The sequence below is a fragment of the Pollachius pollachius genome (assembly GCF_949987615.1).
Source record: "Pollachius pollachius genome assembly, chromosome: 6".
Classification (NCBI taxonomy): domain Eukaryota; kingdom Metazoa; phylum Chordata; class Actinopteri; order Gadiformes; family Gadidae; genus Pollachius; species Pollachius pollachius.
In genome coordinates, this window is record NC_136939.1 from 8,182,895 (window position 1) to 8,209,058 (window position 26,164).

General features: G+C 43.6%; 3 protein-coding genes across 3 annotated transcripts; all 3 read right to left on the reverse strand.

Annotated features, from left to right (window-relative positions):
* Positions 1–822: 822 nt before the first annotated feature.
* Positions 823–13,296, reverse strand: mlxipl (MLX interacting protein like; the record flags this gene model as incomplete). Its single annotated transcript, XM_079738383.1, has 17 exons — positions 823–1,008; positions 1,590–1,719; positions 2,151–2,274; positions 2,885–3,012; positions 3,561–3,683; positions 3,828–3,937; positions 4,177–4,453; positions 4,795–4,859; positions 5,004–5,679; positions 5,998–6,143; positions 6,842–6,922; positions 7,483–7,657; positions 9,760–9,801; positions 9,936–10,025; positions 10,413–10,495; positions 10,995–11,101; positions 12,935–13,296. 17 exons carry the CDS (start codon positions 13,294–13,296, stop codon positions 830–832), a joined length of 2,898 nt encoding a protein of 965 aa, XP_079594509.1. The 3' UTR covers positions 823–829.
* Positions 13,297–14,041: 745 nt separating this feature from the next.
* On the reverse strand, positions 14,042–17,649 carry c1qbp (complement component 1, q subcomponent binding protein). Its single transcript, XM_079737745.1, has 6 exons — positions 17,309–17,649; positions 16,669–16,819; positions 15,870–15,963; positions 15,289–15,387; positions 15,048–15,173; positions 14,042–14,653 (listed from the first exon to the last, which is right to left on the reverse strand). Exons 1-6 carry the CDS (start codon positions 17,559–17,561, stop codon positions 14,504–14,506), a joined length of 873 nt encoding a protein of 290 aa, XP_079593871.1. The 5' UTR covers positions 17,562–17,649; the 3' UTR covers positions 14,042–14,503.
* A 359-nt stretch (positions 17,650–18,008) lies between these two features.
* dhx33 (DEAH (Asp-Glu-Ala-His) box polypeptide 33) lies at positions 18,009–25,819 on the reverse strand. The gene is made up of 12 exons (XM_079737634.1): positions 25,484–25,819; positions 24,825–24,985; positions 24,319–24,546; positions 23,622–23,792; positions 23,260–23,445; positions 22,983–23,094; positions 22,495–22,654; positions 22,261–22,349; positions 22,050–22,177; positions 20,430–20,633; positions 20,227–20,313; positions 18,009–19,243 (listed from the first exon to the last, which is right to left on the reverse strand). Exons 1-12 carry the CDS (start codon positions 25,692–25,694, stop codon positions 18,935–18,937), a joined length of 2,046 nt encoding a protein of 681 aa, XP_079593760.1. The 5' UTR covers positions 25,695–25,819; the 3' UTR covers positions 18,009–18,934.
* Between the last annotated feature and the right edge of the window lie 345 nt (positions 25,820–26,164).

Consider the following 26,164-nt stretch of genomic DNA (forward strand, 5'->3'; position numbering starts at 1 on the left):
GTGTGTTGAGTCGGCTTACTGTCAACAAATTATCCAATTTTGTATAGCTAATTATTTCTTTGAGAGGCCAATGTTATCTGGTATGAAATGCTTTATGAAATAGCATCATCTAAATTATTCAAAAATGGATGGAGTCTCTGTATGAATATATGTATATATATACATATATGTATGTATACATGTATGTATGTTGATCTGTATGTTTGTATGCATGTATGTATGTATGTATGTATGTATGTATGTATGTATGTATGTATGCATGTAGGTATGTAGGTATGTATGTTATTCCTCTGTATGGTTCTAACTTCTATGTATGTCTGTCGTCTGACTTCACACCGGTTGGATGTTTTAGCCAGGATCTAAGGAGGTAAAGTGTCTAGTGTGAAGTTGTTTGGATGAGCAGTTTTCAGGGAGCAATTCCGGAGACCAAGCAATCAGCCCATTCCAGACAGCTGCGCTTTGAGTGGGCACTGCACTGGTACTCACAAATGACCAGAGGATTTGTTCCATTTATCTATAATATAAAAAAAAACTAATTTAACAGTCATTTTCATTTCCCAACAAGATTTCACAAGATTTGGGCCATTCAAAATAAATTGTACAAATTACAAATATACATCAGAAGGCATTAAATCCAACAAAGATAACAGCATACAGTCCAGATATAAACATAATCGGTCAAAAGTATTTTTTATGAAAACACAGTTGCAGCTCTCTCTCTCTCTCTCTCTCTCTCTCTCTCTCTCTCTCTCCTCTCTCTCTCTCTCCCCCCCCTCTCTCTCTCTCTCTCTCTCTCCCCCCCCCCCCTCTCTCTCTCCCTCTCTCTCTCTCACATATGGTGTGTGTTCTCCCGTCGGGGGGGCTGGAGGGGGCGATCATCACCCAGGGTGGGGGTGCAAGAGACTCCCTGGCCCTGGGTGACCGCTAGGGTGGCCTGCTCCGGTAGGCGTCCCGGGTCGCTCAGGATGGACGTGGACGTGCTTAGGAGACGCAGAGAGCTCAAGACCACTGTAGGGGGGAGACATACACACACACACACACACACACACACACACACACACACACACACACACATAATCAGTCTTAACTGTTCTGTTGAACTGGATGTTTGAATAATACAAGCAATTTGACTCTGGTTCCAGACACTCATTAAAATATGGTGTGTAGAAATAAAACCATGTGAAAGGCCCGGATGGATTTGAGGTTAAAGGATAACATCTGGATTTTCCAGACACTTAATAACAATCTGAGCCTGTCAGTTGAAAAAACAAGCATTTTTTATACGTACGAGAATTGAGCGCTATTGCCACATAGGATTGCAATGGTGACTGATTTCCCTTAGACGGAGGGGAACATAGGGTCTAGGTTGACTGCAAGTATCCAAAGTAAGTAGGATAGGTCGCTTTGGATGAAAAGTGTCTGCTTAGCGACAAAATAGAAGATGAGGCATATGAATTATGTTCACAGGTAGGGCAGAGGCTCATTTGTTGAACGGATTATAGTCTCTTTAGTCGTCTTCTCAGTGTGTTCAAGGCCTGTCTGTGGAATGTGTGTGGAGGTTCTGGCCGGGCTGGTTCTCTGCGACTCACTTGGTCTCAGGGAGGGCAGGGAGCAGTGCTGGTCCAGCCAGGACAGGGTGGTGCGACACAGCTCCTCCATGTTGGCAGTGGACACCATTGCGTTGTAGGACTCGAACAAGGGCTCCACGATGATACTGAACTGACACCGGCTTAAGGATAACAACATGACCTTTGGGAAAAACACAGTAGGGCGTGCTTTTGAACGCCGATGAGCTAGACGACACGTCTTTTTCGAGGCTAGAAAACTGAAAGAATGTTGGCCACATTTAGACACTTGCACATCAGAACAACACATGCAAAACTTGTCTGCACTGAACGTAGTAAAAGGCTGTAGAGAAGCATTTGCACATGTTTTACCCATCTTTATTACCCAACGGCCGATCGTCCTCCACCACCAACGCCAAAGAAGACATTTATTTGACCAAAGATGTACGATGAAATGAACACGGTTTCATGTTTTGGTATCTGTAATCCCCTTTTTCTATTTCGGGCCTGTGAGGCCTTTCCCGATCGTCGACCCACTGACACCTCGTGACGAAACCAAGCCTCTCTCTGGGTGTAAAAGGATACGATCCAGAACTTCCAGTTCTGCAGCGTCTGTGTCTGGACGTACTCTCTGAACCTCTGCCTCATGTGGTCGAAGCGCTGCCTGGTGACGGGCGCACCTGTGGCGGGCAGCTGCTGCTGACACACGCTGCAGAAGAAGAGATGTTATACTAGAGGAACCGGAGGAGTGCTCTACCGGTAAGGGCACTTATTCAGAACAACCTACAGTGAATTCAACACGCAATGCCTTCACGAGCAAGAAGGAGTGGGGCCTCTTGCTCAATGATGCCTGCAAGTAGACTGCAGACATTGGGATTCAAACCCAGAACCTTTCTGATGGGAGTCAGACACCCCCTAACCACAAGACTATTTTGCTACCAGAATAAAAAAACATCTTTTGGTTATATATTTTTTTTACCTAGCATTTGAAACTACAGCTAGATTAACACTTATTTACAGTTTTTAAACTGTTTTGTTCTTTCCATTGTACTTGAGCAAAGGTTGTTCATAAGTTGTGAATGATTCATGTAGACCCTTCACACGTCCCCAACCCTGTTCTGTCTTTCCGGCGTAAATATAATTTTACATATATTATTGCATAACAAAAAACAATGGTTGGCATTTACACAGAACCTATGTGCATGCATGCACACACACCTGAAAGCACACACACACACACATACAAACAAACGCACACACATTCCCACGCGCACACACACACACAGAAGAATATGAGTGAGTGCGTTTCTCCTTCTCACTTGATGGCAGAGTTGAGGAGCTGGATCTCCTCCCTGAGTCTCTGGGTCTCTTCCTGCAGCGTGGATCGCTCCTGCTGCATCTTGCTGATGTACTCTGCGGTCTTGTGTAGAGTGGTAGCCTTGCTGATCTGGAGCCAACCCACACACAGGAGGCGTTACCCGGCTGGCAACTCTTTTCACTGCAGTGATACTCGTTACTCACAGCTTCCAGACACAGCCACAGCTTGCCTCAAGATGAACACCAGTGTCAGTGAAACATCATACATCAAATCAATATATGCAGCTTGGATAAATATGGCTTGTCAGGGAAGCCTCATATAACAAATCAAAAAGTGTAGCTTAGATAAATACAGATCTATCATCGAGGCGACATTTAGCAAATCGATAGATGGACTTAATCTTTCATACCATCTGCTAATTACTATCCAAAACTGTCCACAAAATATAAAACCTTGCACTATTTTCTAATTGCACATCAGCAATTCCTACTTTGATGCATCTACTTGTCTTTTTACCGATAACGTCATGGTGTTCTTAGTGTTTTACGTGCCTCTCTCAAATATCTTTCGTTGCATAACGTGCCTCTCTGCAAGGTGGACATTGGCATTAAGATGAACTGAAGGTGACGTACACATGTGTAGCTTCCTACACATAGCCCACATGAGCAAAGCCTCACCTTAATGCTGGGTTGGGAGCTTAGGGTTGTCACCAGATTATGTAAAGTGTCAAATCCCATTTTGATGTTGAAGCGTCTCTTCTGCTCCGCTGAGATGTGGGTTATTCTCCTGGTCTCTGTTTGCTGGAAAATTACAGTGTGAGAATGTTTTTTGTAGTATAGCTACGGTATTTGTTTTGCAGTAGTAGCAAAGCATTGAAGTATAGTTATTTCACAGTCTAGTATCAGCAGTATGACATGCACAGTCGCATAAATAACATGAATTACTTTTGTTTCGCTCTTTCCATGTGTGGAGAATGAGTGTAATGATTCTGGCCTGGAAATGTGATCCAGGGCCCCCAAAGGTGATTTTTGACCCGCGTGTCCAGAGAAACTTCCTTTGATAGAATAGAAACACAATCACTCTTCAGATATAACCATTCGATTAAATAATAATTGATCATAATTTATCCTATATAAGTATCAAAAATGGCTATTATGATTATTAATACATTCCTACCATTTAGAAGCAAATAATATGAAATGCCGGTAAAAAAAACATTTTATTGCAGTCCAAACCAGAAAGAAGGAGCAAAGGAGAAAACAGGAAGAACCATGGATTATCAGGCCAGCCCACCGGTGAGGTTGATCACGTCCGGGCTGTACACCCGCACCGGAGACAGGTTCTCCGTCTTGGGAACCAGGAGGTTGGCGCTGGAGGTGGCCGTGCTGAGGGAGGGCTGGGGGGAGCCCCCCAACGGGCCCCTGGACGTGCTGGCCTGGGGTCCGACCAGACCCAGGATGGGCGGGCTCTGGCTGGGCTCTGGCCCCGACAGACGGGCCCCTGCGGGCCACGCAGACACAAGTCGCAGCGGGGACGTTGCCTCTGCTCCATGCACGCTGCTGGCTGATAGCTGAAGGATACGATGAGATCCACAAATCAGTTACACCTGAATGAGGAGGATGTTGATTAAGGTCATAAGGGGCAGGAGCTCTTTGTGGCTACATGTGGTCACTACACGCAATGACCGTCTCAACTTTGGAAGCACAGGATCACTTGCATTGATGCATGCTGGTGTACATGCCCTATTGCCTGTCCTTCATGTAATCATGATGTAAATGTGATGACACAATTCCCCAACTATGGTGAAACAATGAATATAAACACAAATATCACCCCTCCTCTATGCTTTTTAATTGATCTAGTCAAATTAAAAACAAGAAAAAAACAAGAAATTAAAAATGTCGCACTCACCAACGAATTTAACTTCTGACCTTTGACTGTGGACCAGGTAGTGTCAAATCCCATATTCGGCTTTCCTGCAACCATAAACACACAACGACAAGCTCAGCTATGTTAACACTTGGATCCTAAAGGGTAAGAATTAGCATGCGACCCAATGCAGAACATGGCTATGTTACAACATCCTGGAGGGGGGCGAGAGAGGACGGGCGTGTACTGACGCGCTCTGGAGCCGTGCTGGGAGGAGGAGCACAGCAGTTTGGCCAGGCAGCTCGTGGCCGAAGTGGACGGTGCAGGGGCCGGGGGTCCCGGCAGGACGGCCGGTCGATCCCCCCTCGCCTCCGCCGTCCTCTGCTTGTGTTTCCCCCTGGACACCTCCACCCCTAGCCCCGCCCCCAGCCCCGCCCCCAGCCCCGCCCCCGGCACGGGTCCCACGGGGAAGCAGTGGGACGTGCCGGCGGGGGGAGGCAGCCCCCCCGCCACGTGCTGCTCCGGGTCCGGGGACGACATCGCCACACTGGGGGGGTAAGTCCCGGCCGAGTGGCCGGCGGCCTGGAGATAGAGGTACCCGCTGTGAGGCTGCATGTCGGAGCCCGGAGACGACAGGGAGGAGGCGGTGTGGGTGATGACGGTGGAGGTGGCCACGCTGCCCGGGGCGTCCACGTAGGCGTGTTTGTGGCAGGGAAGCGGAGGCAGGGGCGGGTACAGGAAGGGGTTGCCGACGGCGACGGGCACCGGAGGGTTGGGGTACAGCTGCTGCTGCTGGCCGTAGGAAGAGGAGGAGGGGACGATGCCGGGGTACTGGTAGGGGTCACAGTCCCCGCCCGACCTGGCCTGATCTGGCCTAGGGATGGAGGAGGCCACCTGGGAGAGGTGGCTGCCCGATGACTCCCCAGGCTGGAAGAACATTGACTATATGTATTGTTAACTTTGTTTTATATTAATCAAGAATGAGGGCAAAGATTACAAGAATAAGGAGAAAGAAAATAAGATAAGCATCCAATGGTTAGCAGTTCTCGTAGTATTTATTTTTAGCTTTAAACAAATCACGATACAATATATTCAGAAATTGCAAGCTTAGTGCTAATACTACAGGTAAAGCCTGAATCCACGTAAAATCTTCAACATGAACCAGCCCACAATGAATGGGAATCTGGTGACACCTAGTGGACAACTCTATAAACTACAAGGTAGGCTGAGAGGGGCCGGACTTACCTCAGCCAGTTTGTGTTGGGCGGTGTCTGTCAGAAGTTGCTGCGTTGATACCGGGGTAAACGCTCCAACGGAGGGGCCGTCGAAATACCCAAAGTCAGTAAAACCCAACTGGTCGGTGGAATCAAGCCGGTAGTTCATGAATATATCTGAGAAAGAGATGTTAATGAGATAGCAATGAGAACTTGCAGCCATCTAGGAGGTGGATGTAATTTGACACCAAAACACAATAAATACCAATGTATAGCGAAAACCTTTTTTTTGGTCAAAGGAGGAATTGTTTTCTTATACAAATGTTCAACTTTCTGACCATTTGGCTGAATGAGGAATCGAGTAGGATTTGATCACAAAAGGAGGTCCAAATCAGGCATTTTGGAAAGGCTTAAACATCACACATTAAATGTTGCAAGCATAGAATCCCAATGTGCTATCTGCTGAGTGAGCAGGCATCAACAAAAGACCTACCATTCCCTCAGATGTCGGAAAAGATCTAAATGTGATGTGAATACGTTGGGAAATACACTAAACTGGTGATGGAGCATAGTGGTTAGAGGTACTTGGCAAGCGTTTACATGATATCACCTTCCTTATTTTGAATATATGCTTTTATCAACTTTTATCAAAAGTCTGTAATCTGATTGGTTATAGATTCCAAGATGCCTACTTATTTGAGTAATTCTGCATTAAAGTTAATATGAATAAAAGTGGCTTATAAATAAAATGAATTATCGAAAACAACACATGGCAATTGAAAAAGCCGTTTGCATATTGACAGCTTAAAGGAGTCATAATGCGTAAGTAGAAAAATCTAAACACACAAACACACCTACAAAGAATCAAACAGTACCTGGGATGTCCATAAAATCGTCCAAGTTGGGCTGTAGTGGAGTCAGAGCAGGCTGGATCATGTCAGCGTTGCTGGTGTATGCTGACGAGTGAATAGGGGAACATGAACAGAAAGTTTGGATTTGAATGGAGACTCTTTCTTTATGCTATGCAAAAAAAGGCTACAGTCAAATTAATCTGAATGACTGGATACACACATTTTGGCTGAAGTTGTGGCCGAACACAGTTCTGTCGGCGGACAGTACTATGTTCAGTCCTTTGTAAGAAAATCATCTATAATCAAATGACTTTCCTTTAAGATCAAAACATTAAGCTTGTTTGTTCTTATTTCACAACCTTCAAACAATGGAAAAAGACGTAGTACATATTATACGTCCAACACGGAACACGCTTCTTCTGACAAACAAAAGAGTCACAGACTATCCAGCTGCTGGAACTGTTTCACAGTATCACTCTTGCATCCCTTTTTTTTGCATTGTGTGTGTGTGTGTGTGTGTGTGTGTGTGTGTGTGTGTGTGTGTGTGTGCGTGCATGCATGTGTATGCGTGTGTGTGTGTGTGTGTGTGTGTGTGTGTGTGTGTGTGTGTGTGTGTGTGTGTGTGTGTGTGTGTGTGTGTGTCTGTGAGTGTATATACCACTCACTGTTGTGTCTGTCACTCGACCACGGACATGGCTTCTGGGTCATAGTGAACAGGGTATCCGAGGTGTTGGACAGGAAGCAGTCCAGGTCAAACATGTGGGCCTCTTCTGGTGCCGCTTCGGGCTCCTGGTAAATCTGATTGGACCATTTCTCCAGCTCTGACCGGTAGAGTTGGTCCTGGTGATGAGAGAGCATAATATGGTGGAGACAGAGTGTTATAATTCAACCATGAGAGGGTTTCACCACATATACGAGACATATGAACAGGGGAACGCATATCCTCACTTCCACATTTGCAATCACTGTAAAGGTTTTATTTGTATAAACAAAAATATAGGTTTTTTCATTCAGATGGATCAAATGAGCTTCGTTTTTTTGTTAACAAAATCAGAACTTTAAGTAGCCTTCATTTTAAGTTCTCATTAAAGAACACACAGAATTTACATTTACAAATCTCTGCTAACATAATTGAATATTACGAAAACAAGCACTCATCAAAAATCGTCACTTACAGTTTATTTGAGGTAAGTCTGTTCTAGTGTGCTTTTTGGGTGCTCTGCTCTGCCCGACCAACAGATTCCCAATCCACGCTAACGTTAACTCCCATTTATATGGACACCCCAAATTGAAAGGAAGCGATTACCATTATGTTGAAGCCAACCAAAAACTGCCAAATATATTTATTTTATTGTATTTATTTACTGACCGGGGTGGGGGGGAGAACCCTAGACAGGTGTGTGTGGGTGTCTGTGTGTGCGTCTGTGTGTGTGTGAGTGGGGGGGGGTCTGTGAGCGTTTGTGTGAATGAGTGGGTGTATGTAATAGTTGATGAAAAAGCAGTGTATGGCCATATTGTTTCTGAAAACCCCTGCCACTTCCTCTGGACAAGCGCTCATTATGTCTTCTTTGTGTGTTTCGTTTATTTTTACGTCTCATCATTTCCATAAGAGCAGTGGTCCTTTGTCCCTGACCTAATTCTGGGGATTTCACACGTGTGGACCAAAAAGGGGGATCTAAGCACTAACTGGGAAGCCGAACAAGAGAGGAGAGAACACGTTGCCAGGCTTAGTAAATCCTGCCGTGGAAGCACACGTCTGTTTATTTATTTGGTCTGGTGCAAATTATTGTGTAAAAAAGTAGTGAAGAACATTTGAAATAACCCTTGAACAAATATTTTAGTAAAGTAAAATACAACACATCTTTGACTGAAATCATCCTGCATTTGTTTTTGAAGTGGTAATGTCCGTTGTAAAATACATTGGATACATGCAAAGAAATAAGCATGTTTTGTTTTTCATCATCAGTAAAATATTATTAATAACTTCCTCAACTTTATGCCATAACGATTGTACAGCATAAAAACTTGACCAGTGATCTTTGACCCATGGATTATTAATCAGTTATAACTTCAGTATAAAATGCCAACGAGTTTAAATGAATGATCGGCATTGTTCAAAGATACCGATTTTACAAGTCAAATATTAGTTTGTTCATTGTTAGTTTTTGTAGTTATCTTTCACTTGAGTCAAACCATAATTATTGAACTCCATATCACACAACACAACTCTAAAAATAAATTGCATTATATGCAAAATGAAGTTAAAAGAAAATCAAACAGATGGGAAGATAAGATAAGAAAACAAGCAGGAAGTAGTCGGCGACTCAGGGTTAAAGCTCATCTCGTGTGTTAATCTAGTTGCCACCAGATCTGAGTGGTCTTCTCAAAACTTCTCCCCTTTTTCTCATCAATCTATTTTATCTGACCTTTTTTCAGAAATAGAAATGGGTCAGGTGTGATTGAAGAAATTCAAACGCTGCAGCAACGTGAATGAACATAAGGCAGTCAGGAGGTGGTTTAGAGGTACGGTTGGTCCAAATGTGTCAATGGGCACCAGTAGCGCATGCACGTTTCTATTCCTGGTTTTAAATTTCATTCACCTGTCTGCTTTTTTTTGCTTTCCCCCCTCGGGTCAATGAACATGAAATGTCATGCAACATGGATGAACACTAAAGTATATTTTCATATTTTTCATTTTAAAGGTTAAAGATTTCAGATAAATAGCAACGGTCCAATTGTTTATGTTGCTGAGTGACCAATCACAACCCATCAATAGTCCCATGCATGCACTTTTACTTCATCTGCACTGTTAGGACACACACACAAACACAAAAACATACATATGTTACAAAGGCATACACATGTGCACAATAACATGCATACACACATGCACACACAGACACAGGTAAATAAATACAGTTGATTTGATGTAGCTTTCTTACCTGCTGGAGCATGGAGAAGAAGTCATCCTTATTCTTCTGAAGCTGTTGCAAGAAAGAATAAAGACGCTATGTGATGTTGAGTCCACATACAAAAAAAACATTGTCTTATTGAGAAAAGATTGATGATGAGGTACTAGTGATTGTGTACTAGTGCAGCTTGAGTACTGAGTAGTTACCCTCTTTTTGTAATAAATCCTCCACTTGTGGTATTCTTTGATGACTACCTCAATCCTGCGTTTCCAGTAGCTGCCCTCTAAAACGATGGCCTGAGCAAAAACAAAATTTAAAGACATTTATAAAAGCACAAATAGCAGAGCCAATCACAAACAGGCTAAAGAAAGTCTGCTAAAACTATAATATGTATAATATTTGCAACAATAGATGATGTAGACTACAGCAAGAGCGATTACCTTATAATCAATTATAACTGTCATTATACCTGGTTTAAATGCCTTTTTTACTCTCCGCTATCTATCTGTCCAATTATTGACCTGGTCTGTCTGTGTGTGTGTGTGTGTGTGTGTGTGTGTGTGTGTGTGTGTGTGTGTGTGTGTGTGTGTGTGTGTGTGTGTGTGTGTGTGCATGCGAATACATTAATGCGTGTGTGCGTGTGTGTGCTTTTGTGTGTTTTTGTGTGTGTGTGTGAGACTCACTTCAGGCTTGCGATGTGCGTCTGCCTCAGAGCCCTCCAGGGGGGTCACGAAACCACACACCGGGGTCCTTCTCTTCTCCAGGTCTGGAGCCGAGAGGGTCAGCCAGCACATGGGCTCATCATTCATACATCATTAATAATACACACAAACGACCAGTCCTCTGCTCAACCCACCATTTTATGCAACATCAACATTTTATGCACCCTAACCCTTACCCTTAATAAACTAAATTATAAACACAAGTATACAGTGATTCTTTCTTTGGCACTGAGGTTTAAAGGACAATGCTATGCTGCAGTGCAGAATTAGGGACTCTGAAAAGTTTTACCAGGAGGAGCTGGCAGGTCAAACCAGCAACTACAACAAGATGAGCTTGTTTTCCCGCATTTTGTGTAGATTTTGTGTGGGTAGCATGTTTAATTGGGACAGGATAGTTGTTTTGACTCCCAGCAGAAAAGTACGGTGTCAATACCCTTTGACTGTCTTAAAATAATGCTCCTAAATAACATCTAGATTCACTTGTAAGTCACTTTGGTTAGAAGCGCATTTTAGAACGACTGAATACTAAATAACAGCACTTACATTGAATATACCAGGCCCTCCAGATGGCATTGTTCAGACGAATCTTGTCCCTCCACAGCAAGCGCAAACCTTTAAAATTCTTCCACTTTGGCGACGCAATCTTACCGCTGGGAAACAAAAAAGTTCATAAATCATATCGACTTATACACTTAGCGTTTGGCTTTAAAGCACTAAAGAGGACCATATTATAACAAAGAGGGGGCAAAGTTCAGAGCACCACACCGGGTTAACTTGACTGAAAAATTAACCCTGAGGAAAAACAATGAAGGCAGATGTACACATACAGTATGTACTCCCTCTGTACTTGGTGGAAACTTGTTTTCATTTTTTGTCAAAACACTATTTTTCTGATTAATAATCAGGGTGTATGTCAAAAACACCTGCCATTAAGCCTGACCAGGTAGTACTCCTCAACCCACAAACAGCAAAAGAGGGAGAGAGAGGGAGATTTGCTATTCTTTTTAATGGTTTGAGAAGTCCACCAAATGTCTGTGTGTGTATGTGTATGTGTATGTGTGTGTGTGTGTGTGTGTGTGTGGGGGGGGGGGGGGGGGGGGGGGGGGGGGGGGGGGGGGTATGTTGTAGTTGATAATAAAGCAGTGTATGGCCGTATTGTTAAAAAAAACACTACTCTCCAACCTCTTTAAGTCATCATTATGTTGTCTTTGTTTATTTATTTATTTTTACGTCTCTCCATTTCAATAAGAGCAGTTGTCCTTTGTCCCTGACCTAATTCTGGAGGTTTCCCTCACTCAAAAGAGCTATAGAGAGAGAAAGAGAGACACACACACACACACAGTCTGAGACAGATAGCGTGACAGGGACAGATAGAGAGTGAGGTGGTGGTGGTGTGTGTGTGTGTGTGTGTGTGTGTGTGTGTGTGTGTGTGTGTGTGTGTGTGTGTGTGGGGGGGGGGGGGGGGGGGGGGGGGGGGGCATTTTAGGAAGGTGCTCAAGAAGTTGCTAGGAAGCCAGGTGAATCATTGTCAAAGTGTTCATCCTGATGTGCTCAGCCTGCAAGCACAGCAGCGTGAAACAGCGGACACAGCACACATTTCAGTGTGACTAATGACAGAGCTAATAGCATTGTTTACCAAAAAAAAGTCTGCTCCATGTTATAAGAACCAGACTCAGAAGTAGGTGTGTTTGAGACACCTTGGTCGTATAATTTGAATGAGTCTATATAAGATAATACAATACAGTGTAATGATTGCAAAATGTTTCTGGATTGGTTTGCTTAATTTACTGCTTACAACAACAATAAAGATTGGCCAACATGTCTTGTAAATACAACTCAATAGTAGTTCTTCTTTCAGTAGGCCCATCCACTTGATAATTCAACGTCAATAAATTGGTTTTAAAAGCAGTTTTCAAGTGAGCTTTAAATTCATGGTTAGGAAAATGCATTATTTTCAAGGATCTGCTGGGCACCCGTCAGCTCTATCAGAGCAGGGAAAAGACGAGGACAAACAGATGTTTCCCCAGGGCCAACGGGTTTTACACAAAACAATTATTACACAAAACACTGTCCGTTCTGCAGATTCAAAACATGTAGGCCAATGCATGTTGCATACAGTTTACACATTGTTCTACTTGCATTTTAGTAAGTAAGTAAAGTAAGTAAAAAAGCTGGTTATATTTAAACTAAACTAAACTAAAACTAAACGCCAGACACTTTGTTGGTCTTCCTTCAGCTCTCCACTCAGTTGCACCACAATCCTTCCTATGCCGCCAACTAGAAGCAAAGTCCAGTTAAGATTTGTCCTCTATTGCACAACAAAACATATTTTTCATCCAATATCGGACTCGTTCTCTCGCTCTCTGGCTATCTCTTTCCTACACTCATGCTCAATTTAAAAACATTTAATAAAAATATCCGATGTTTGGAACAATTCCATTTAGAAACAACACAGCCAAGGTGAAGGGTGTATGTTTACGTACCTGTATGCCAGTGACATACACTCAAACAAGCGGTTGAGCGTGGGGTCAATGCTCAGACTACCAGAACTAAGCGGGCCGAACGTGTAGGTCTGGCACCATGTCCTGTTCACGGTGTCAAAGTCATACCCAGGACCGCTTTTCCGTCGGCGTGGGGTGGAATCGCTGTGGGGCGACGACACCATGAAGTGTCCGCTGTGGATGACCTGGGTGCGTATCAAGGACCTGACACTCCATGGCCCAGTGGGACCGACCTCTGGGTCTTGCTCGTCTCCCTCCGTATCCGAATCAGATTCGGAATCGGGAAGCTGGTTCTGGTTGGTCGGTACAGACCTGTCTGGAGAGGTTCTTCTGGCCATTGCCATTTTCCTATCGATCTACAAGTGAGTGAGTGAACTTTCTCCTTTATCGACTCGTCCCCCCGGCTCCATGGGTATGGGAGGACCTAACTCTCTGCCCTCTACTACTCTCTGCCCTCACTCTCACTTCACTAAATACAACGTCTAGGCCTTCGTCCGTCAATAACAGTCAGCCGAGCCAAATTTCATTATTTATTTTTTATCTCGGGCTAGTAGGCTAGCCGGTTGTGCAATAAAATGTCTGTTCTGCGTGAAAGCCCAGAATAATGGGCAGCGTGGAAGGTAGGCCTACATTAGTGCCACCTTCAACTAGATTTCCATATTTAGAATACATATCAGATTATGTCTATTATTGTATGTAAGAACAGCAAATATACATTTGTATAACAGAAGGTTATGTCAATGATTTATACATTACATAATTTAATAAACAAATAACTTTTCTTTTACTTTGTATACGTCTATTGTGATTATGAGCCCTTCGTAAAAGATGCAAAGTTCACCTTTTCTTGGACATAAAGTAAATCCATTCCAGTGAAGTACCTTGGAGCCATACTGCAAGACCATTTGGAGGGGATGTTTGTTTCTTTGTTCCTGTAAAGCGTCTTTAGGTGCTAAGAAAAGTGCTATAGAAAACAAATGGATTACTACAGTACTTCAATTAATACAGTTGCCTATTAAACCAAGCAAAAATGAAAGTCATTTATATGAAATATTTTTTATTAGACAGATTTCATTTGTTTTCTTGACAGAGAAGACCAGTCAGATAGAAGTTGTCTCATCTCTTTATATGGTCCAAGAAAGCCCAATCATTTCCAAAGCAACACATAGCATGAAGAGATGTTACGAGCGATGTTAATAAGCTGTAAAACCTGGATTACAGGGCTATGTAAACAGAGGAAGTGGGAACTAAATGGGATGTTTTTTACATCTTAACCAACATGATCTCTGCTTTTCTTCAAGGATTACAAAAGTTGTGTTCCTATAAATGTGTATGCCCTGTCCGAGACCCTAGAAATAACACGCGACCTAAAATTAAGCTTAGCTTCATTTTTAACATTTTCAATATTTACACGGCTCTCAAATACCAACTTCAAATGCCTTACAGGAAAGAACAATCACATTACAGGAACAGTTGCAGACGGGTGACGCAGTCAGACACTAGTGCGATGGATGGCCATTTAAGTAGCATCAGGTTGTTTCTTTCCATCAATTATTTGCATTTGACGAAGCTACCGAGGTCTTCCAAGAACTTGATGTACTCCTGGTGCTCCATGGCAGTGCTGAGCTCCATCAACTCATCAGCAAACGTGTTGTCCACTCCCCTGTCAGCCAGGAAGTCCATGAGGTGGTCGTAGAGGGCCTGGGACACAAACAGAACCCACAGGACAAGGAAGGGTCCAGTGAAATCACTCGCACGGTTTGAAAAAGGCAATGATAGGCGTTACTCTATCTAGAGGAATTAGAAAGATTATGAAATCATAAACATTTGAACCGTCATAATCCACACTGCTTGCGGCTGTTGACAGAAGAGATTCAGACGCTAAATTGTCTTTGCTTTATACAAACAAGCAGTTGTCAAGGGTGATATATTTATCAGAGCACGTAAAATGCTATTGACGTTAAGCTGTGGTTTATAAATGTAGACATTGTTGTATCAATGGTATCATTTTGTTGACAGCCAGAGACCATTCTTATCAAACGCGTAAATCAAACATGTCATGTTGTCTTTTAAAACAAAACATCAGTACTCTTACCCAGTCAAGAGAATCTGTGCTGAGGGTGTAGCTAGTCTCCTTCCAATCTGAGTCTCCCTCGGGCTGAAAACTGACCTCACGGATGGCAAAGATGTCACTCTCCTCCTCGCCCTCCCCATGAGCAATCTGGAAGAGAGAAAGAAGCACTTGTGTTTATGTCTGGAACTTTGCCGGGTCCCTTGAGAAGACTGACCAGGTGTGGGGGTTTCGTTAATGAGAACGGTGATGATTACTTGCTCACCTCATCTTCAGGGAAGTGGCAGTCAAACACCAACGAAGTCTTTGCTGCCTCTTGTTTTGTTACTTCCACAACAAAGTTTGGCGTCGACACAATATCTTGCTATGGAGAAGGAGAGGTGATCAAAACGTTAGATGTTTCTGAACTCTAAAGGGTTGATGAAAAGCACGTGCAAGAGTCGCCTTCGATGTGAGATGAGCTTTGCTCTGGGAATTTTTGTTCAAGGAGGCAAGACTTAAAATAATTTTGGAACCAGGTTCAACTGTCTAAGTCTTAGAGGCTCCCAGGGCCGTAAAAAGGGTTTGAAAAATATTGAGGTCAGGTTGGGGGTTTGGCTTCAGTTGCAGGGCCTTAGTTTTGTAAAGGGCGCTGTGCTCGTTTCCTCAGACCGCACCCCAAGATGTCACACACAGTGGATACAGAATGACAAGTCTAAACTGAATCAAGCAGGCATTCATCTCTGAGGAGTGCTCAACCGCAGATTTTTTTTATCCAGTTGTATTCAGTTTCAGTTTCTTTTTAGGTCAAAAGAAATTAGCGAGGTCTGGACCTCAGTGACCTCAAAACCGGCTATGGCGGCTCACCTCCTCCTCTCCCTTCTGCTGCTGTTGCCCTGTCTCAGCCTCCTCCTCGAAGTTCGGGGGAATGCTGTTGTTCACGTTGAATGTCACAATGATCCTAAGAAAAAAAAGAAAAAAGAAAAGTTTCAAATGTGTATTCCAGAGACCACAATAAATGACATGAAAAAAGTGCATTGTTTTTTACAAAACAGACATTCCCTGAAAAAAAGCCATATACTAAGTTACATAAAAAATGCCAGTCAGTGAGAATGTTCAGAATTGGATGATGCGGCAAGACGACAAAGTTACAAAGTTACATTCTATATAAAATAACGGCTAAACTATAAATACACACATTGTTTTTACTATACATTACATCCTGTTAAAAGTTCAGAGATGGTCAACTGCAGCCCAAAATGCAGTTAAAACAGCATACCAACAGAAATACATGTTGGATGTTGGACTAGTTGTGACAAACCTGTCAGACCTTTTCTAAGCCCCCTCTCCCAATCTAGTTAAGAGAACAGCTGCAAACTGCATTGTATTTTTCGTTATAAAAGTGATTGAGAGTTAAGTGAAACAAGTAACAGTGTCCATCTCCTACATTTTCTGATTCCCATGACCATGCACTGTTTTATATACTAGCTTTAAGTTGGGCAGCACTTAGAATGAATGCATGTCGATTGTACGCTTTAATTATTCTCATGTTTAGTTCTAAGTGTTTAAAATAATCTGCTTAATGACTAATGTAAATTACGCGTGTTTATTCCAACAACATCACGTTGGTAATTATGGACAGTTAGACTAGATTAGTAGTACATACTTTTCTCCAGACACACTCCTGGTAAGTTTGACCTCTGCTCCGTTCGACTCCAGCTCCCATCCACCGGACATTTTTGGAAGCGTTTTGCTTTTCTGGATTTTCCTCTCCTCTTTGATTTCATCCGTCAAGAAATCGCCAAAGGCCTTGTCGCCTGTTTGTGAACAGAGATAACATTGTCAATGACTATGTTATTGTCCAATATTTTACCTATTCCAATAAATACGGCTGATAAACTATAGGCAAATAAAACCGTTATTACATGACATAACTATATGCCACCTGGTTAAAACGCATTTAAATAATGAAGTTCGTTAGATTAACCAAGTATATTTGAAAATACAAAACACTGCTGAAAATGAAGATCCGTATATTGGTTGCCCATATTGTTGGTCAATATAATTAGTAATGACCTCTACTGAATTTACATCTCCCAGGTGCAGCTGCCTATGGGCAGCATCCTTTATGTCGATGAGTATGATATTTGACAAACTGCGTTAAAGAGTCCAAATATGCAGGAGAGGCTACAAAATTATAAAGGTTTCATAAACAAGCGTCCTTGCGTAACTATCTCTTACAACATGTACTACAGCAGGTGGGCCAATGCCTAGCTAGCATAGTAACGCAGCTCAATGAAAGTTACCTTCCGTATGAAGTGCTCCACATCCACAGGACACCGATGGACTCAATACTCTGGAGCTGAATAGTTTGGGCCGATTTCCAGAAGAGGCTCCCTTGTTATTCATCATCCACAGAGACCGGGTAAAAGGCCGGATCGTTGCCGAACTTGGGGTGCATAGCGTCGGGGTGGAGAGTGGTAGAGCTCGGCTGGTGGAAGTCGTTATTGTGGAAATTCGAACAGCCGTTCCGACAACACGGGAAAGTGACTTTAACATGATTATGTATATATAAGAAGCAGCGTTACTACAAAAGTAATGTGTACAAGACAACCGGCAACTGGCTCCCCTACAGTACGCTTTTCCGGCTGACAGATAACACGTGTGGAAGGACACATTGACCTCCCTTAACTATGACCCCTGAACCGGAAATAGTAAGCGGTTGCTAATAATCCTATCCAGAGTTATCTATCCTTATAATTTACTTATATGTAGTACAGTATGATTTAATAAGTTAATGGATTAATAAGAAAAATACTAACAAGAATAAATAAAAATACATTTCGATTTAATTTTAGGGCGCGTGATTGGGGAAGTTGCATTCATGGTTGCGCCATCAGTCAATCATCCACGTTCAGTCAGCGGTTCCCTCTCATGACATCAGATATGTCCATCATCTGGTTATTAATCGTTTGATGCCTTCGTCCCAATAACCACAAAAACATATACGAGTTTATGAGTGTCCTTTTAAAGTGTGGCATAGTAAAACAGATTGAATCAAGCAAGTGCAGTATTACAGTTGATCACGCTGCCAATGTTTTTCATACAAAACACTTCAACGTAATCCGTATTAGGCTATCTGATAGGTCCATATTTTTGACATTACAAAAACGTAGGATATAAAACAGATCCAAAGAAACCTATACACTGCTGACAATTCTTGTTTTTGGTATCAGCACTAACTGTAAATCTTGCATCAATACAAGACAAATATTATAAGGTATGAAAGGGGTGATCTGTAACTACATGTAAAATGACAATTAAAGCATCCTTAATCCTTGATCCTTGAACTGGAGTCATGCACGTAAGCATTTGTTTTCCATGTACATATTGCTCAATATTTAATATATGTTATTAAGATCATAGAGCTCATGGGAATAATATTAAACGTATCAAGTGAACACAATCTCAAAGAAATTATGATCATGCTGGGCATGCATTTTTTCTAGAGGTGAAAAATTATAGAATGTTTAAATGTCATGTAAATCAAACTTGGGATGCATTTTTCCTCTGTAAACATGCGTCTCTTTGTAATCTAGGCTGTAATCAAATCCTGCAAATATCTGAAGCTGTGAACATGAGAATATAAATTAAAGTCCAGAGGAACAGGGACTTTTCAAGACATACAAAATGCAGTCATTGGCTGTTGAAATACATGCCAGTCAGGTGAGAGGTAGAGAAATCCATCTTATCAACCGATATTCCTTCTGTCACCATTAACCACAACTTTACCTCACATAGGCAGCCGGGAGGAAAGGAGACTCCATCCCGGATCCACCGTCACCAAAGGAAAGAGCCGTCATGGAGTTTGAATCCCCCAACATATCAAACGATCAAGTCCTGCCACCAAGACTACTCTCTGTCTCTCTCTCCTAGCTCTTGGCGTGGCGCAGCTTGCGGCTGAAGTACTCTGGCGCGGCGTCCACCAGCCACTCAGCGTCCACCAGGCAGAGGTCCCTCATGTAGCACCGCGACGTGTGCAGCAGCTCGTTGAACACCACGTACGCCGGCTTGGCCTGGAACAGCACCGAGGACGGGTGGATGGCCACGCTCTGGTGGGAGTCCAGCGCCACGTAGGAGCCGTCGGGCTGCAGCTCGGCGGCGTTGACGAACATCCCGTGGGCGAGGCAGCGGCGCACGCTCACCGTGTCCGACCCGCACGACTCCAGCTTCATGTTCAGCTGGAGGGCGACATGGATGTCAGGGGTGGTCAGGTGTGGGGGCGAGGTCATGAGGCTAATGTTAGCGGTTGGTAATCTAATACAGTTCGATCTTTCGGTTTCTTTTGAAGAGTTTGCGAGGTGTCGCAATGGGATGTTGCCATTTGTTGATTATGCCTTTTCGCTGACATCCTTGGGATGCTCAAGGGTCAAAGGGTCCAACTGAGAAGTAACCACTATGAGACCCCACATTACAATCGCAATGATCAAATCAAACAATGTTTACCTAAGGACAGAGTTTCCTGTATTCTCATCAAGGAGAAGAAAGCATAAGGGGTTCTCTGCTGCCTCGTGACCGGTATACCCCAGGCACAAAGGTTAACGTTAGATAACGGTAGGGAAAAGTAGAGTGGCTAGACAATGCAAGGAATGGGAGACAGAGCCTACATGATGATGGGGAAACAACATGATTGATTTTTCCATCACACACCATGTGTGGAGCAGAGCTGATCTCAGCATTTCTGAGACCTGTGCCACAGTATAAGAAGTCCTCGCATTAGACAATGCGTCGGACTTCAGCTTGCGGACCTCTCTGGGGGGACACAGGCTGATTTCCCATCCATTGGATCATTGTATGTTATGTTTTATTGTTTGTTGTATGATGGTTGTATGTTTTTGTACCGTTATTACCCAAATATATGACCATAACTGTTATAAATTCGGATGACTCTTTATTCTACCCAGTTTGGTCAGTTTATGATTGACGTTCGCTGGGATTTCCCACCACAGTGTGCAAATACATGTTTGTTTAAAGTAGCACATTTATCTTTAACGTTACCATCCCTGGTGAAACGGCTGGTGAAGCCATTTCCCTGATAATCTGTGCAGAATATGCTTTGTATTTGATTATTATTTAATTATAAAAAAGAAGGCGTGACATTTCGGGACGCTAGCAGTGTTTGGTGAAACAGGAATCAGTGGAACCAGTGGGTTTTATTTCATACCTTAAGGCAGATTTCTCTTAGCTGGTCTTGGACTGCTTTCACAAGGCCCATATTTCTGCTGTTGACAAAGTTTTCCCGACACCACTCCTGTAAAAAATATATATATATTATTACGTATTTTGAGGCTGCAATCTCTCTGGGCCTTGTGTACAATTTGCTTCGTGGCCGTTTTGCGTTTCCCTGCATCTGGGCGTTAGGCTGACCTTATTGCCAGAGACTTTCTTGAAGGCTCTGTAGATGTTGAGCAGGGTCATGTGGTCTCCCTCGCTGGAGGTGAACTTCCTGCGCGCGGCGAGCACCTCGTCGCGGCGGGCCGGCGGGTTGTACAGCACCGTGTCCACGGAGAGCAGAGACACGATGCCCAGCACCTCCTCAGAGCAGGAGAAGTCTGGGGACAGCAGGATGGCCTGAACAGGACGGCGACACCGAGTCGGGGAAGAGTAGAGGCAAGAGTTTCGCTGTCAGGGGGGTCAATCTTTTTGGACTCACGACGTGCTTCAATTCTTGGGGTCAGGATTGGAATCAATGTTTTCTTTCTGAATTCCAAACGATTCCAGATTCAAAACCAATTTTAGGATCTACTCCAGTCCGATGTGCGCTATGCAAGGCGGTGTGGTTTGTGTTGGCATGATGGCAGAGTAATGTGTGTATCAGATTATGTAGTAGAAGCGGTTATAGCGGTTAACAGCTGATTGCAATAATGTCAACACACAAAGACAAACTTAAAATAATAACTAATATTATATACAAATAAAAAACAGATTTTTGGAAGCCCTGAATCGATTCAGAATCTTCTTATTAACAAGACGGAATCAGTTGTACAAGAGATTAAAGAACCAGTTTAAAAGGAGCACATCCACACTCCTGGGGCTCTATATCAATATAATATAATATAATAATAATAATAATATTATACGTGGGTATTTATTTAATATTATATCTAATATCACGGCCAAAAGCTATGTGCGCCTCGGATGATATTATGAATCATAATGACTGCGTCTGACGTCTCTGGAACTGTCACAACAAGTAAAGACTCGTAGTGGGGGTTATCTCGGCCATGGTTGAGACGAATTGGGGGAAAGGAACTTTGGCCGTGACTCTCTGAAGTCCATTAACCGCGACATGGAGGAGAAAGGGATTGTACTCCAGGAGCTGAGCTGCCGATCTGCCGCCGAGCTCCTCGCGCCGGAGCTCCGGCGGTGTACTCCGGGAGCTGAAAAGTCCAGCGGAGTTAGCTCGGCGGCCGTCCAGCAGCTCAGCTCCGGGAGTACAATCCCTTTCTTCTCCATGTCTCCTCCACCGGACTGTCGCCGAAGCTTCGGCAGCAGTCCGGCAGCTCCGGCGGTGCCGCCGGCAGAGAAAGGGATTGTACTCCCGGAGCTGAGCTGCCTTCGAGTTCCTCCTGCCGGAGCTGCTCGTCCGCTGGTCCACAAAATCTTAGCTATGCTCTGATTGGAGGGTAGTGGGGAAGTGGGAGGTAATATTCAACTGTGCCCCCTTCCTACGTAGGAGGGGGCGCCGTAACTGACTCGCTCGTTTGGTAACTGTAGGTGGGGTACTTTCAGAAATGTATATCTCACTCAAAAAATCATTTACAGACTTTTTTCAAAGTTTGTATGCGTGTGGGAGCACCAGAGACCTAAAACAACACCCCAAATCCCAGGAAAAGTGTTGTTTTCATAATATGTCCCCTTTAATATAAAACTTCTGCTTGTCTAATCACAATCATAGCACACCTATATTGGATGTGTATATGAAGTGAATACAAATCTCCACATTACCAAAGGAGGTAATGTGGAGTTCTTTTTAAGGAATTTTACCTTAGCATATCGAGGCTCTAGGGGAAAGCTGGCCATCTTCTTGCCCAGAGCAGTGAGGATCACCTGCTGCTCCTTCTTCTCCAGGGCCCCCAGGAGCTCCAACTGGACCACAGCAGCATGGATGGCCCCTGGAACACAACAGATCTGTTAACTCTACCCTACACCTTCTGAGCACATTCACAACAGAAGAGCGCTTTGGAGGACCACCGACCGGGTAAAGGCTTAGACATGAAGTCGAAATTCACCACGTCCGGAATCCCCAGAGCCATGAGATGCAGAATAACACCGGCCAGATTACACCTGCAGAACACACACACATACACAAACAAACAGAACATTTAATCATATTGGCCTAGAAAAGTAGACACAGTAGAAACCTCCAAAAGTATGGCAAAAAAAGTCACAGTGTAAGCGACAATGTACAAAGAATTACATTCATCCCAACCTTTGAATCTCAGGCACGGTCATGGGGATGAGCTTGTCGAACTCATCCTCTGTGTAGAGGCGGTAGCAGAGACCAGAGTCCTCCCTGCCTGCCCTCCCTGCTCTCTGCCAGGCCTGGGCTTTAGAGACCCGCTGCACTGCCAGGATCTCCAGACCACTGTCTGACAGCAGACATACACAGAACATAATGTCAATCACACCACGTCTACATGCAACATATATAAACATAGAACATATACAATCAGATGAGGCCGAAATGACGAGCACTATCAGGAACTAGGTATCTAGTGAAATGCACGTTAAATTCATTGTATAAAAGGAATAACAACGTTTATTATAAATGTATAGTTTGCCTTCTAATGAATTCTAATTTTAAGAATATTAGATATTAGAATATGGGAGGGCATACATGGGTAGTATTTGACTTCTGAGATCAATGCAAGAATAGAATGAAATTAGGAATAAGTCAGATAATAATTAGGATTTGACCTGGATTGAAGCGCTTGGATTTCACCATCCCAGTGTCAATAACATATTTGATCCCAGAGATTGTAACTGACGTCTCTGCAATGTTGGTTGAAAGGATCACCTTTCTGCAACCCTGGGGAAAACAAATACAAGAAGGCCATCAATGATATATATATGATAATAATGGTAACGCTCCTTTCAAGAAGCTGAATCATATCGTTCCGTATCGTACTGGACCACCATGTCCTCTGTGATTGTTGTTTGCTGATAAAAGCTTCAACCCTTCCCCTGGCTTTACCTTGGGAGCAGGCTGGAAGACCCTGAGCTGTTGTGCGGGGGGGAGAGAGGCGTACAGGGCGATGACCAGCATGGGCCCGCAGCCATCGGGCAGGTGTTTGGAGATGTCCCGGCATGTCCGTGCCAGGGCCTCGATCTCCTCCTGACCCGTCATGAAGACCAAGATGTCATGGGATGGCGGCGCTTCCTGCACATAAACAAAGGGGACGGGGTTTAAATGTTTGTTTGTTTATAAAGGAAGTCTCTTGTTGGCTCAAGCAAAATGAGCGCAAAGAAATAAAGAGAAAAACAATCCTCTAAAAGACATCAATACTGGAAAGGTTACCCTTCTCAACAAACACGAGAGGAAAGAAAGAGGAGCACCTGGTGGATTTGGAAGATGGTGATGAGTGCAGCCTGGAGATAGTCCGACTGGGGCTGCTTGGTGTAGTAGATCTGGATGGGGTGCTGCCTGCCCTCCAGGTACAACACCGGGGACTTGTTGAAGTAGTCCGAAAACAGGTCCACGTCCATGGTGGCGGACATCACTATCACCTGGGGAGGCATTAGGAATGAGGATTAAAGTTGTATTTACTTAAGCGCAAATTGCTCAAAAAACATAAAACCGCTAAAAACAAAAACCTCAATGACTGTGTTGTAACAGTGTTCGGTCCACACTTACCGACTGTGTGACACAAACTAGCGTGGCTCAACTGCTGGGGTGGCGCGAGTGGGAGGATTTTTGGGTGTGTCCCAAGTAAGATTCTCGTAAACTATGAGCCTTTTTTATTTGTAGAATATATCAGTTATAGGAGGTGATTTTATTGATAATATTGTTAAAATCAGCATTGACCACCGATGTGTCCAGGTTAATTTAAGCTACGAGCAAGTTGTAATGTTACACTTTAAAGGATCTCAGATCATATCTGTTAACCCAGTTATAGGGTTAGGGTTAGTAGTGCATAATGTAGTAGTATACAATTATACCAGGTGTTACGTCAAGCAAGTCATAACATGCAAAAGAAGAAACTTTGAGATGAGACTTGATAATCTATTTTAAATACATGAACTGTCCCGGTACCTTGAGTGGGACCTTGTTGAGCTCCCTACGCCTCCTCTGGGCGGTCTTCACCACGCCAAACAGCACGTCGGTGTGCATGGTGCGTTCATGGGCCTCGTCCAGGACCACCACGGTGTAGCGCAGCATTAAGGGATCTCCGATGGCTTCGCGCAGCAACATGCCGTCCGTCATGAACTTAAGCTTGGTCTCGGAGGACGTGACATCCTCAAATCGCACCGTGTAGCCGACCTAGCAGGGAGAGAAAAGTGTTGACTGCCTGATTGGCTTCTCGAAGGCTTTTCAGGTCCGTGACTCGCTTTTGAAGCTTTGAAGAACTTTTTGACCCACAACTTACATCTACCTCCCCGCACACAATTATGTCCCTTTCAATATCATGCCACAATTGTGGCATGAATGGGTAGGGATCATTTGGTATTTTAACCCTTTTTTAATAAGGCTTCCATCACATCTTAATGATTGCACAGTCATTTTCATTCTTCTTCTTTGTATGCATTGTCTGTACACACCAGTTTGCCGAGCGAAGTCCGTGTCTCCTCGGCCACCCTGCCCGCCAGAGAGATAGCAGCCACTCGGCGGGGCTGGGTGATGGCGATGACGCCCTGCCTGCCAATGCCAGCCTCATATAGGTACTGAGGAATCTGGGTCGTTTTTCCAGAACCAGTCTCACCTAAATAAAGCAATTATTACAACAATTTGGAAGGCAATAAAGGTGGCGACTATTATGTAGAAAAATAGGGGTAACATTGTTAATTGCTATTTGTTAATGACGCCCGTCCAATGAAGGGAATTAAGAGCAATGTTTAGTAATCGCCTGTTTTCAGAGATGTCTTCTGTCTGTGAAAACGTTCAAAGTAAACATGTAAGTGATCTTTAAATGATTTGCTTTGGTACAGTGTATGACAGTAAAAGTAATGGCAATTAAAGCTGAAATTACACTTAGCAAAGTGTAAAACATAGCAAAGTGATACATATGAATACCTTGGAACTACTTGATTACTTAAAGTTACTGAAATCTTTAAAAGTTTGAAGTTTGAAGGAAATACCATTCAATGAAAGGATATGAATGCAATTGGTTTTAAATTAGGGCTGAATGTGAACATTGAAAAGTTGGTTTCCCTTCGTTTACTTTTAACAGCGTTAAGATAATTAGAGATATAAACGTTACCTATCAAAATCGCACTCGGTAGTTGTCTCAGTTGGTTCAACAGTTGAGGTTTTGCCTGGTAAATAGGAAGCCGTTTTCTCTGGACGTCTATAGGAGTGGGTATGTTTCCCTTCTTCGGCAGCAGCATCCCAGGCTTATTTTTATCAAGTCGGAAAAAGGCAGACCCCGGCTTGAATTTTTTAGCCGGAGGATGATATGGGTTGTGGGGCATGATCTTATAAAAATCTTGAAAACTGAAATCTTGAGATTATTCCACGTACTTGTCAATTACGACAATAAACAGAAAAAGTTGAATATCAAGATCTCATACAAGTGCATGGGCTGTCGTTGTTTACTTCTGCGAATTTCTTTCCCACGTGGTGTACTTCGGCGCAGATATTTGACGTCATCCTTGTAGCGCGTCATGTTCCAGCTTTAATTTTCATTAGTTCCGTTTCATTAGGTGAGGGCTGCAAGCGGCGCTGAACTACCGAAGTTTACTACTCCGACCCCGAAATCCGACTGCGTTAACTACGGAGAGCCACCGAGCCTTCGAAGTTCTCCGTCGGGATGTCGGATACGCATTGCAATTCGCCGCCCAGTCAGTAGGGGTCGCTACGCAAGACTGGCCTAATCCCATGCCGCCACTGGTCGGTAAGGTCGTTCATTGTTGTGGTTCCGGGCGGCTCACATGGAACAATG